The following is a 14,412-nucleotide window of genomic DNA, read 5'->3' as shown; positions in this document are numbered from 1 at the left end:
ACCGTATTTACCATGATAGCGATAGACGGTCACTTCAAAGAGATACCTGATAAAGAAGACGACCCTGGTTTGTCTACCGATAAAGACATAGTGGTTCTGTCCTTAACTGACTAATCACTTGAATGACACATATAATTATTGGCAATTTTATTAGTCTAAAATTAACATGAAAATCAATTCGTAAAATTAAATCACTGGTCAAATAGTAAAATCGTATTCAGAGTTAAAAAAAAAAATCCATGTACATGTATTGTAGGTTCAGGCAGAAACGCCGTTCTATATTATTTTTTCTTCATATTTCTATATATATTTTTTTTTGAGGGGGGGGGCAGATATGTCTGTATAATTCACTTTAGGAATTCACTCTCTGTAGAAATGCATTTTATTTACTTGAAAAATGTCTAATTGCGAATCAAATCTAAAACTACTATTGTAACTTTGTACTTCGTTACGGATAGAGCTTTTATCTTCTCAGTTCTAAGAAAATATAAACTTGATCTATGTAAAATCAATCATAATTACAATCTTTTCATTAAAAGAAGTAAAGAGAAATATTCCAACTTTATGGGCATCACAAAATCAATTAACTTTTTCTGTCGCAGAGTGGAATTATTAATGTCTTTTTATGTAGATTTTGTTCCTATTTAGTTATTTTGGGGCATTTTCTGATCATTTTCTTGCAGATATCACTACTACGGTATTGGTATCAAAGAATCCAGTGCTTATTATCATACAGTCTACTCTACCAAGGGACTTACAAGGTATGTATTGTGTAGTTCATTCAATGTGTGAGTAATAGTAAGATTCTCTACCAGTCATTGGTCATTAGCGCGTCACGTGACTAGTGATAATTTCAACTATTACCTCTCATGTTAGTTTCATGTTAGTGTATATGTTTTGTGTCAATAATTTTCTTTGGCAAAAGAAGAAAATAACAAAAAAATATGGTAGATGAATATTTTATCGTGTTTATGTAGTAATTCCTCAACTAGAAAAACAGCATTTTAACATTGTCACAATACCACATTGATATCAAAACTTCACTTTATTGACAGAGTTCAGAATGAAGGAAATAGGTGAAAAACAATGATCCTCATCTATTACAGCTAAGAACTGAAAACAGCTTTAAACCTTACAGTTCATGATCAATATCATCTTCAGGATAACTAATTTTCTTTAACAAAGCTGTGATACATCCTCGGTGGGTTCTCAATGCATTTTAGGGAAAACGAAGTCATAATTACGAAAATCTTTGTAAAATTTGCCAAAATAATTCCTGTGTATTAAATCGATTCGTTTTTTTTTCTTCGGTTTAATCCACACAGATTTTCAGGGGCCAGATTAAAAAGCGAGGTAAGATCACTGAGTCGTAAATTTATACATTATGTGTTCGTGTTTGTGTCTGTAATTATGTTTGATGTTAATGTTAGCTCCCATCCTTTTCCTTGTAAAGTTAAAAACTTTACTCATTTTCATTAAACACCTAGGCGTCACAAATTCCCCATTACTAAAAAGGCTTTTAGGAACCACAAAATCTTATTGCATTAAGTTAGGAAAAGGAAATATGTAACATTATAATAGAGAGTGTCAAAACGTGTGCACTAACCCACTGTGGACCCTTTTTTCGAAGAAAAATTGGTTTAGTGAAGAGCTAAAGTATTGTCATCATGACGTTTCGCTTGTTCACCGTACTTCATCCTTGTATATATTAACCGCGGGAACCATATTGTTTGCCGAAACCCTTAAAGAGCTCGTGTATCGGGGCTCTAGCAAACAAAGACCCCGAGAGCTTAGGCGGCTATAACAGCGGGCCAGCGTAGGTATTTCCTGAGTAGCGAAGGAAAGCGGATAGGCCATCGAGTAGTTTAAAGTGCCCATATCAACGATCTGTCGCCTTAAATTGTTTTACTGATCCCTTTTGTTCATTCGCACATGTGTTGGTGGAAGTTAACCGATTTCCTTCCATAATGCAGCGTAGACATGACGAAAAGATTTTAAAGCGATACAAACATGAGAGAAAGAAAAAAAAATAAGCAAAATGTTTATCAGATTTGAGTGTATGTTTTTATTTATATTTACCTCCTTAACTATTTTAACGGTGTTTTGTCTTCCTATCTCGTTGCTTATACTCATGAATGTTTATATATTTTTGGTTTTTACTAAATGTTTGAATTGATACAATGCAATACAATACAAACATAACCATCCAACATTACACAACCGGACATTACATTTTTGTACAAGAATATCAAAAGCCTTACACACAATTTCACTTATGTTAACAATCGATGCGGAGATCCTGAATGAAATATGTCATAATAATGGTAAAGTGTTATTGCATTCAATGACACAACGCACTGACATGCACCAACACAAACGAAAACAACAAAATACTTGAGAGATAGAGAGAGAGAGAGATTGTACTTCTAATCTTTATTATTTAGAGGAAAAATTACAATGAAAATGTCGGATAGTAGATGGATCTAACAAGGAAAAACCCAGACATCAGACCAAAATGGAAATAAACCATCACATCGAACCCGGTGCGAATGGTCGTCGCTGTGGGTTATCTAATTAAGATATTAACTTTGCGGGTCCACAGATTAACGACGTTACTTACGTAACCAGACCCGCGCATCCCCACTCACTGGTATCCAAGCACTAAGCCCGATATCTTGAGACTTGTACCTCTTTTATCAAGAAAACGGAGAAGACACAAAGAGACAGTTTTATTATATCAGAAAAATTATGGCGACTTTCTATTACACGTTATTTCTTGGAAGCCGTGAAGGATGCGATGTCATATAAACTGATTTCTAAATTTTTGCTTCTGATCTAAATCTCTTTTTAGTTTGATTGCGAAAACAACCGAATACAATATGTAAGGGCTTTTAATTAAAATGAATGAAGTTGGACAGCTCATTAGATTGTTCTCCATGTTGAAGATTTGATTTGACAGATGGTAAAAGTAGATGATAAAATCAAAGAAGTATTATAAATATGATTCCCTAACAATAGTTATTTTCTCGGAAATTCATGTTTATTCCGATCAGAATCCACCTCTTGGTTTCATAGACGATAGTAAATCGAACCTCAAGGGTTTTAAATTTGTGAGATAAGTAAGAAGTTTGACAAGCAATGCAAACCAAATGATTGAGGTGATAGAATGATAACCAATCTCGACCAGGTGCGTAGCCACGGGGGGGGGGGGGGGGGGGGGCACGGGGGGGGGGGGCACGTGCCCCCCCTAAAATTTCCAGGATCGGTTGAAATTTTGTAGACCCCTTTTTTTGACCTCGATCGATTACATGTATGTGCCCCCCCAAACATCAAACTCTGGCTACGCGCCTGATCTCGACATCGTAGCATTTTGAATGACGAGCTTTTGGAATAAAGTTATCATTTGCGGAATTATTAACCTTCTGATAAACGAATCTTCAAAATAAGACAATAAATCTATGCATTTTTGGAACCCTATTTCATTTTAGTAGTTAGGAATCCCCGGGCTGATATGGAAATTTTGTGTTTCCGAATAAAGAACTTTGGGAATCATGAACCTTCGGAAAAAAACGAGTGCCTTCTAACGCCACCCGTGTCACGAAAGCGTCATGAGTACACTGTCTTGCAAGTTAGCCGCCAAACCATTGAACTGCGGGTATCAAATTTAGCACGCATTTCAATGGAATGTCGCAGAACTTCTACTTATGATGGTTTCTTGAAGCGATGCCCTGGTCTTTTTAAACTGGGAGACCAGGCCACTACGCAACGGGTTGTTGCTAGCGTGTCTGCCTAGCCTCGCATTGTATCCCCGAAACCACCGACATGACCTGACCGCCACCTCTCCCGGCATGCGAGCATGGTGATGAGGAAAGACAAACGCTCCGGGAGAAAGGGATCGAGGATGGTAACTGGGTTACCAAACGTTGTGCCCCATGGCGCAGCTCCATGCTATGGTTTCATCGTGAAATAACGGTTGCTTAGTTTAGAAAGCATTCACCCCCATCAGAGAATGTCCTTCAATGTACATAAATTACTCTAATCGGTGCTTCCCCTTTCTCCCTCCTATTTATAGTCACCTAATCTTGCCTGACCTTTTCAGGACAGGGATTTTTAAAGGGCTAAATCGATCACAAATCATTCTGCAAATTGGCATCAATAATGTTTTTCTTTTAATGCTACATTGCTCTAATAAAACGCAAATGTCTCTGAAAGTAATAAACATGGATAGTAACTTTGTCGAAAACTTGAAAGAGTTGCTAATTTTGATCGAAAAATAACGATTCTGAATCTCTCAACGTGTTGCCAGTTTAAGAATTTTAAAGATTATTTTCTTTCTTTTAAAACACCTTGCTTCACACGCAGTATGGTAATGCAACAAACATGAAAACATTGTGCGCAGAAGGTTTGCCATTTATACACAAGCAGCTGGTTTATGTTATAAGGGTTCGGAATAAGAAGTTACTGAGCCGAATCACAAAATGTAGCATGACTCTCCCGAAAGGGATCAAATAAGAAATAAAACCCCCGATAACACTACAACATTAGAATGTTTATTTTTACCTAAGATGACATCAATATAAACATTTATTTCGAATCATAATATCATACCTAGGATCTTTAGAATGAACGACTAGTTTCATTGCGATTCTTACTCGTAGTATTGGTCATCTTCTGTTTTATCTTGATTCCCCTTGAGTGTTTTTATCACGAATATCCACAGATCTTTTAAACATGGGAAAGTCCCAATTTGTGCATTTTAGAAAAAAATCACTGCCAAAGTGATTGAGGTTCACTCAATGAGAATACCTTTTATTTGCCACCTTGAAAAAAATACTTCCACCTGCGTACCATACAGAAGGAATGGTTACATAGGCTAACTGTCATTAACACGATTCTAGCATCGGTCTCGATGCCGGGTTCGATACAAATGACTTTTAACTGCCTATGCGCGGATCATCTCCGACCTGGTTTCTGAAACATCATAGGCCTAAAATAGATTTGCAATGAATGTCGTCATCCTCATGTTTTGGCTCGGGTGCATTCAAACGTTTGTACGACATTTAAAGATCCTGACTGAATGTCCCCATTTCCTATCCTTCGTTGCGACACACTGATGTTATTATTTTGTTGTTGTGTTATGTGTTGGTCAGTTGATGTTTGGTGCGCACAAATTCATTTCTAAAATGTACCTGTCAGTTCATTTTTGTCTGTGCCTAACTCCCCCCCCCCCTCCTGAACATTTTCCTTTCCTTCCTTATCTCTCTTTCTCTCCTCCTCCCTTTTCTCTACTATCACTCACGCTAACCACATGTAACCCTCTCGATCTTTTGATATTTCCGCCTCTTCTTTTCTTTCATTAATATAAACCTTATTTCCTTCCTGAAAACACATCAATAAAAGCTATTGCTTCCAAAGAGTGTTAGTATACTAATAAGCTATCCTGTACATTTAACAGTGTCACACGTGCTCAGTCCTGATCACTTAAAAGAGTGGGGAAGCGTACAGCTTTATTGCTATATTCATCTGCTCAATGCAAACATAGGGACAAATTCCAGGCTGTAAATTACTCCTATCTGACATGCCTCTTACCGGTGAATAATGGCGCCAAATTACCCCCTTTGCTTCTTCCTTTTTCCCGCTCTCTTCACGGGCCTTCGTCGTCGAGCTAGCGCGGAAACATCGGCATGTGTCGCTTTTAAGACTGGAGCGTTCTGCAATAGACCACATGTCGTGTTTCATTAAAACTCTATCCGTCATACTCTGTTCGATTGGTTTATGCACTTGCATATGACGGAGCGGAATAAACCGGAGTTATAAATTTACTAAATGATGTTCATTTCATCTCCTTTTTGTTATGATTCCCGTTATATCTTACGACTCACACCCACGCCTGTTATGACACTTTTCTTGAAAGACACAAGAAAGTGTCTGACAAGGGTTTTTAAACTCCTTAACGGGTTCTTTTAACTCTTCTTACGTTTTTCTTTTTGTTTTAATTATGATTTGTTTGTCTCTTTATTTACTTGTTTTTGACAATTGTAGGCCTATAGTATATTATGATCAGAGAGATAGGTAGAAACCTGTGATATAGCAAACAACTTTTTAATTTGCGTCCATATTTATAAAAAAAAATCTAAGCATCCATGCCCATCACATTCTGAAATATGTGAAAGTTGCAATAACGCGTTACGTTACCTGAACATGATGTCTAGTGTCTACAGGATACATAATAGGGTATTGGATATGACCCTGAGTCATGATATTTCAAAGGCAGTTGTGAATATATTTTACCTAATACAACCCCTAGTAGTAGCGATACATTTTAGAAAGTGAGCCTACAGTCAACAACCAATTAACTCGTACCTCATTTAAATTTGATGGTTTTTCTTTTCTTTTCATAACACAAGAATGACATATGGACAGGTTGAATAATCATTTAGGGCCTTCATTTGTTGAATACTTTTAAATGCAAGCTTTAATATGTCACATTCTCAAGAAACATAAATCGGGACAAATCAATTTTTCTACATAATTAAAAAATTACGGGTAAGAATAATTTGGTTGTTAACTGTCTATATTTTTTAATTTACCACAGGGTGGTTTCACCCGGAAGTATTCCTTATCATCGAAGACAGGGACACTACTGCCGGAGTTCCCGGATGCTCAGCAGATGGCCCTACCCTTTGTTCTGTCAGCGGAAAGGGTAAGATAATGGCTGAGAAGCAAACTTGAGGGAGAAAGGGAGGGGAAGGGCAAATAATAATAAATATAATGACATTGTGTGTGTGTGTGTGTGTGTGTGTATAATAGTGTTTTTATAGAGACGTGTATCAACCAGATATGAATATATACGTCTGGGGACCGACCTTTTAACGTCACCATCCGAAAGACGTGACTCAGGTTCGAACCGGGGTCTGCCTGAGCCAGTTTGAAGGAAGACAGAGAGCTCACCAAGTGAACTACTACTACACCAACTCAAATCTCCTTAAATTACAATAATGGCACTTTCTCATATAGCGCACATGTCCGCTCCAACATAGGTATCCCTGTCATAGCCAGCAGCCAAAATATGGAGCGCTCTGGCATATTGGGCGCCAATTTACACCTGTGTGGAGAGTGGAAAATGTAGATGAATGTTTTGCTTAATGCCAGGCCAGGGTTAGAACGCTTGTGTAGGAAAATGTAATGGGTGATAAAATAGGGAGAGCGCGACAGAAAACAGGAAATAAGATTAGGTCAGACGGGATAGACAGATAGAGAAAAGGGAGAGGGAGTAAATTAGACAAGAGGTAAAGAGAGGTAGATGGGGATGTGTGGATGTGCGTGTGGGTGTGAATGTGATCGAATGGAATAAGCGCGGAGAGCAAGATGAGCGAAGGGTGGAAAATGAGAGAGAACATTAGTGAGAGCAAAGGGAAATTTATGGCGAGAACGTGTGACAGACAGAGATGTGCGTGTGCGTGTGGTGTGTACATGTGCATGCATAGGAGAGTGACCAGGGTTGTTTCATTAAAAAATGTTGTCTGTAACAACTACCACAAGCTCAATGGAAAAAAATTACTTAATAAACTGATAAACGGGAAAAAGATGAATAATTTGAGCAGGCGCGTACGCAGGGGGGGGGGGGGGGGGGGGGGGTTTGGGGGGGTAACCCCCCCTTTGGTATTTTATGTGTACAAATCCGCCTAAAAAAAAACCCAACCCCCCACCCCCCCCCCCCCCCCCTTTTTTTTTATTTTTTATTTTTTTGTTTTTTTTAACAATAAAAAATAAAAAAAATAAATAAAAAAAAAAAATTCCAATGGCTGACCTAAAGAAGGTGACCTTACCCCCCCCCCAACGGAGCAAAATGTAAAATTTTGAAATTTCGAGACAAAAAAAAAAAAAAAGTGTCCTCTGACCCCCCCCCCCCCCCCCCCCCCCCCCCCCCCCCTCCCCTCTCTCCCCCCCCCCCCCCCCCCCCCCCCCCCCCCGCTTATTCAGCGGCTGGCTGAGTCGATGCGAAATTTTCGGCCGATTTAAAAATGTTAAACCCCCCCCCCCCCCCCCCCCCCCCTCCTTGAAAAAATCCTGCGTACGGCCTGAATTTGAGAGACCAAGAGGCAAGAACGAATGGTCATTTGTATTTCATGTGTTTTTATGGATTTGAATTGAAACAAAACTTGAAACTTGAAACTTGAGGCTCGATGTAGTATGAATGGTGTTGTGAGAATTATACAATTTAATATATTCACCCTTTTCAGTCTACTAATTCTCCTTTGTTTCACTCTCTAGGTCGATACCCTTCTGGTGATGTACAAGACTCATTCTCAGTGTGTACTTGACACAATCATCAATTCAAGCTTCGATGAGGTAATCAAACAAAAGAGTTTACATTATTTACCTTCACTAAATGCTTTTCTTTGAGGAGAAGGGGTTATTACTGTGTATAAATGTATGTCCATGTTTACATGTGGTACTAATTTAGTCTTATTTATCGAGGGTATAGCAAAGTATATAAGTATAATATTCCTGCAGACCCTGCAATTGTCATTATTACCCCCGCCATTCCCAGGTACTCATTTAATACACCTGGGTACAGAGGGACGAATGTGAGCAAAATACCTTGTAGAGGGTGTAATCACCGAGCAAGGGTCGAATCCGGGACCTCCCTAATATTCAAGTGCCTTTACCGCGGTGCTCCCATTTCACCTATCCCCATTTTCTTGAGTACTTCTTGCGTATTCCATTTTCCTTTCTACGATTCCTGGGAAATCCTATAATTTATATTTTCGTATTTAAATTACATGTAGCAGCAAGCCTTTCCTATAGGGCTGAATTAAAGAAAATAGTATTCTTACTCAACTAATCACAATATATCTGCAAAATGGTCATTTATGTTTCATCGTTCCCCATCTTCTTCATCTTCTAAATTGAATGACCTCTGACCTCTTATTGTATATATCGGCTTGTTTCAGGTCTCAGATAATTATGCGTATTCTATTTTCGATGTCACCCTAACATTTTCTCTGGTCTTATTACCCACCTTGAACAGATTCAGAACTTTCTGCTGCATTTCTGGCAAGGCATGCCCGATCATCTCCTACCCTTGCTCGATAATCCCATCATGATTGACCTCATTTGCATATGCGATTCGATACTCTACAAGACAGTGATCGATATCCTTATTCCAGCTACCATGCAAGAAATGCCTGAAAGGTTTGTCTTTTGATGTAATGGTTGAGTACAATGCATACCTGTCAACTTTTCACAGCAACAGTTAGGAATCTCTCAAGGCAAAATTAGGAATTTGTATACTTTCCGCACATAATATTTCTGAAAAAGAGAGGAATCTATGGTTTAAAACAATAGCGCCATGGCCTGATAATAGAAATTGTTGGCAGCTATGTTTTAGAATTGTTTAATAGAATGATTTGGCTCGAAGTCTTTGGTATAAATGTTTATATCCCATTATAAATACGATCTGCTCATCGACTGGCAAATATTAAGTACTTATTCCCAAATCTATTCTCTATATAATCTACCGAAAAAACGTTTTACAGTGGCTGCTTCGGATACGTAGAACATCCCATTTCCCTTCAGAGAAATAAACATGTCTTGCCATTTTCAAACGATACCTTAAAAAAGAATTCTTCCCTCATCAATATATAATGTGGTGTACGTATTTTACGAGTCTATAAATTATTTATGTTTCTTTTCAAATTGGGAGTGTATTATAAACGCTGTGGTATTTTTTTTGAGTTTTTGTGGCGCTACTAAAAAATAATTATCATAATAAGGCCATGCTCTGCAATTCCCTCACGTGCCGCTACTATTGAAAGGGGATTTTGTTTAAGTCATGATCTTAAATCAAATGCAATGAATGTAAAATAATGCACCATTTGTTTGTTTCCAAGACACATGCTCCAATTAATGGTTCAGCTTCTTCTGCTTCAAGTTAAGAAATTTCATTTTCATTCTCTGATTGCCTACAGTTTACTGACGGATATCCGACGTTTTACTCGGCAATGGGAGATATGGCTGACGTCATCACTTGAGAACCTTCCCGACACCCTCAAAGAATCCAAGATGACCGTGGCTAGACGCTTTGTCCAGTCGCTTAAAAGACAATCCTCGTTCCTGCACTTAGCTCAGGTAAATATCACATACAATAATGTCACGAAACAACATATTTTCCTTTGGCAAGACATTAATCGACATTTTACACTCTCCATCCAGGTGAATGTGTTCCTGGAAGGAAGAATTTAATTCATTCAATGCTTGAGTGCCTTATCAGGGTAGCTCCGCTAAAACCGGAGTAATTGTTAGAATTGAATTGCATTTATGCTCTTCTGCAACATACGAATCAAATTAAATTTGAGCGATACAACATATACAAAATATCACAATTTTTTGAGCGTGTACACAATAATAATAATAGGAATATTGACATTAAAAAACAAAATCTAACTCATAACACACTACCAAGAGCTATTAACTATGGTATGTTATATTTCTGCAGCGCCATATCTTTGGAATGCTCTTCCACGGTAACCCGACACATGCTCCGCCGACGATTGCTCCGCCGACATTTACTCCGCAAAACGCGACAATTGCTCCGCGACATTTGCTCCGCGACATTTGCTCCGACGTCAAATGCTCCGCCGACAGTTGCTCCGCCGACAGTTGCTCCGCCGACAGTTGCTCCGCCGACAATTGCTCCGCCGACAGATGCTCCGCCGACAATTGCTCCGCCGACAATTGCTCCGCCGACAATTGCTCCGCCGTCAATTGCTCCGCAAAACGCGACAATTGCTCCGCCGACATTTGCTCCGCCGACATTTGCTCCGCCTGAAGCGACACTTGCTCCGCCGACATTTGCTCCGCCGACAATTGCTCCGCCGACAATTGCTCCGCCTGAAGCGACAATTGCTCCGCCGACATTTGCTCCGCCGACAGTTGCTCCGCCGACAGTTGCTCCGCCGACAGTTGCTCCGCCGACAATTGCTCCGCCGACAGATGCTCCGCCGACAATTGCTCCGCCGACAATTGCTCCGCCGACAATTGCTCCGCCGTCAATTGCTCCGCAAAACGCGACAATTGCTCCGCCGACATTTGCTCCGCCGACATTTGCTCCGCCTGAAGCGACACTTGCTCCGCCGACATTTGCTCCGCCGACAATTGCTCCGCCGACAATTGCTCCGCCTGAAGCGACAATTGCTCCGCCGACATTTGCTCCGCCTGAAGCGACAATTGCTCCGCCGACATTTGCTCCGCCGACAATTGCTCCGCCGACAATTGCTCCGCCTGAAGCGACAATTGCTCCGCCGACATTTGCTCCGACGACATTTGCTCCGCCCAAAAAGTGTCCCATAAACTACAAATGCTACTAGTACTACGACAAATGCTTCGCCGACAATATTTTCTTTACACCTATTTTTTTTCGTTTCTTTTTTTCTTCTTCATTTTCTGAATGCATTTCTTGAAATAATGTAGATGAAATGAAATGAATGAATGTTGATGAAGTGGGAGGAAAAAGGAGTTACCTAAAAGTCATTTCGAATATACTGAAATAACTTTCCATCTATCACTGTACGTCCAATATAATGTATACTAAACACTCATTACATGTCGTGGGAAGTTTTAAAAAAAAGTAGAGCAGCAAGCCACATTCCCCAATACGCGCATACCTCCTAGTTAATTTCAAGTAGCTCATCAATATGTAATACCTGAAATTACCTCGATCAATGCATCTTACTAGGTAAAGCATTATACAATGTAATAGGTCATCATGGAAGTTTAGAAAATAAGTAAGGGGGATTTACCAAGTGTTGATCTTTTTAAGAGTTTATAAAGAAACAAAAAGATATTGAATATTTCTCAGCGAAAAAAAGGAACAAGCTTGTTTCGCATTTTAAGAAATGGCGATTTGACTTATGATACTCATGTTGATTTAACTTTTATTCCTGTGCCCCCTCACTCCCCTTTATGCACTGGAGTTCAAACTATGATTTATATGTGTACAGTGTATTTTTTTTTTACTATAATGTTTTTTTTTAAAACTTTCTTGTCCTTACATTATTGTTAGTTGTTCTTATACATATTGGTTTTTTTGTTTGTCTAATTATTACCAATGACTTGTAAATATGTAATTTTTATATGATTGAAAATTTAATAAACACACAAATAAAAAATAAAAAAGTTTAGAAAATAAGGGCACTTATATACTTAAGGAAGAGAACCCATTCAGACGGGAAAATGAGATGGCAGCCTTTCTGCTTATTCACATTTATACAAATCATTTTGTTGCAGTTTGATGTTAGTTCTTCATGATAAGCCAATTGCTCTTCTTCCGGTGGCTTCGTGAGTCCCTTAAATTATTTAGTGAAAACAAAGTACTCGAATGAAACGGAGTGTTTTGCACACTAACATATATATATTAAAGCTACATACACTTAACTAAAGGAAAGAAACCTTTAGAAAATGGACTGGATATTATTGAAAATATTATTCTAAACAAGAATGTACTACATGATTGTATTACTTTACGTTTCAATTTCACGAGAGAAATAGAACTCGAGAGGGGGAGCAGAGAAGAAGTAATGGAAATGAAAGAAGACTAATAGCATGAGAGGAAAGAAAAGAGCAAAGAAGACAAGAAAACGGTGTAAACAGGAAAAGGAGGAGCATGGGAGAGAGAGAAAGAGAGAGAGAGAGAGAGAGAGAGATAGCCTTGAGCTTTGGATCATCTAATGAGTAATACATGAAACAGATTTTGAGCGGAGTAATTATCTTTCGCCGGAGAACTTGCGTAAGGAGCTATAATTTAATTTTTTATTTTTTTAAATCAAACATTATGGGGAATAGCAAAAAACGGTTGTCTTTTTTGCTCTTTTCTTTCCTCTCATGTTATTAGTCTTCTTTCATTGAGGTAATTTCAGGTCTTACATATTGATGAGCTGTTTGAAATTAACTAGGAGGTATGCGCGTATTGGGGAATGTGGCTTGCTGCTCTACTTTAAAAAAAACAACTTCCCATGACATGTAATGAGTGTTTAGTGTACATTATGTGGGACGTACAGTGATAGATGGAAAGTTATTTCAGTATATTCGAAATGACTTTTAGTCAACTGCTTTTTCCTCCCACATTATCAACATTCATTCATTTCATTTCATTTACATAATGTCATGAAATGTATTCAAAAAATGAAGAAAAAAAGAAAGAAACAAAAACAACCCGTGAAAAAAAAATATTGTCGGCGAAGCATTTGTCGTAGTACTAGTAGCATTTGTATTTAATGGGACACTTTTTGGGCGGAGCAAATGTCGTCGGAGCAAATGTCACCGGAGCAAGTGTCGCTTCATGCGGAGCAAATGTCGTCGGAGCAATTGTCGGCGGAGCAAATGTCACCGGAGCAATTGTCGCTTCAGGCGGAGCAATTGTCGGCGGAGCAATTGTCGACGGAGCAATTGTCGGCGGAGCAATTGTCGGCGGAGCAAATGTCGTCGGAGCAATTGTCGGCGGAGCATATGTCACCGGAGCAATTGTCGCTTCAGGCGGAGCAATTGTCGGCGGAGCAATTGACGGCGGAGCAAATGTCGGCGGAGCAAATGTCGGCGGAGCAAATGTCGGCGGAGCAAGTGTCGCTTCAGGCGGAGCAAATGTCGGCGGAGAAAATGTCGGCGGAGCAATTGTCGCGTTTTGCGGAGCAATTGACGGCGGAGCAATTGTCGGCGGAGCAATTGTCGGAGGAGCAATTGTCGGCGGAGCATCTGTCGGCGGAGCAATTGTCGGCGGAGCAACTGTCGGCGGAGCAACTGTCGGCGGAGCACCTGTCGGCGGAGCATTTGACGTCGGAGCAAATGTCGCGGAGCAAATGTCGCGGAGCAATTGTCGCGTTTTGCGGAGTAAATGTCGGCGGAGCAATCGTCGGCGGAGCATGTGTCATGGAACCTCTTCCACTGAGGATCCGATCACTAGAATCCCTAGAAACATCTAAAAAGAATCTAAAGTCATATATGTTCGCATGTCATTTTAGTTAATTATATGTTGAATGTACATCTATGCATTTTTCCTTTTTTTCCTTCTCATTTCTCTATGTAACTCATTTTAATTCTATCCTTCTGCGCCTCGCAATAGTTTACGAGATCGAAGGCGCATACAAATGCTGTATTATTATTATTATTATTATTATATTCGAAGTACTCAAGAAATATTTGTTTCCTTCTCCAGACGGCTCGTCCTGTTCTGTTCGACCAGCAGCTCGTTGACCAGATGATTGAAGACCTTGAGAAGGTTGATCTGTGCTCTATTGGATCTCATGCAATGCTGTCTGTTAGTCAAGATGAAACTGACTCGGAACTGAACACTGAATGTAAGATTCACATAAAGCCTTGTTTAGATATTTGCCACACTTGACCAAGGTGTATAAG

The 14,412-nt window shown here is 39.4% G+C and overlaps 1 protein-coding gene across 1 annotated transcript in view; it reads left to right on the top strand.

The window, feature by feature from the left end:
* The window catches only part of LOC585991 (DNA-binding protein RFX6), a 36,012-nt gene that overhangs the window by 16,049 nt on the left and 5,551 nt on the right, over nt 1–14,412 (top strand). Inside the window, exons 6-12 of the mRNA XM_030993027.1 lie at nt 684–761; nt 1,326–1,353; nt 6,596–6,703; nt 8,275–8,352; nt 9,035–9,198; nt 9,975–10,134; nt 14,213–14,354. Of these exons, the coding sequence (XP_030848887.1) occupies nt 684–761; nt 1,326–1,353; nt 6,596–6,703; nt 8,275–8,352; nt 9,035–9,198; nt 9,975–10,134; nt 14,213–14,354 (758 nt within the window). The remainder of the gene's footprint in view (nt 1–683; nt 762–1,325; nt 1,354–6,595; nt 6,704–8,274; nt 8,353–9,034; nt 9,199–9,974; nt 10,135–14,212; nt 14,355–14,412) is intronic.

The sequence above is a fragment of the Strongylocentrotus purpuratus genome, unplaced genomic scaffold (genome assembly GCF_000002235.5).
Source record: "Strongylocentrotus purpuratus isolate Spur 01 unplaced genomic scaffold, Spur_5.0 spur5_scaffold_20, whole genome shotgun sequence".
NCBI classification, from domain to species: Eukaryota; Metazoa; Echinodermata; class Echinoidea; order Camarodonta; family Strongylocentrotidae; genus Strongylocentrotus; species Strongylocentrotus purpuratus.
Note: the sequence above shows the minus strand (reverse complement) of the source record. Positions and strands in the feature narration are given on the sequence as shown.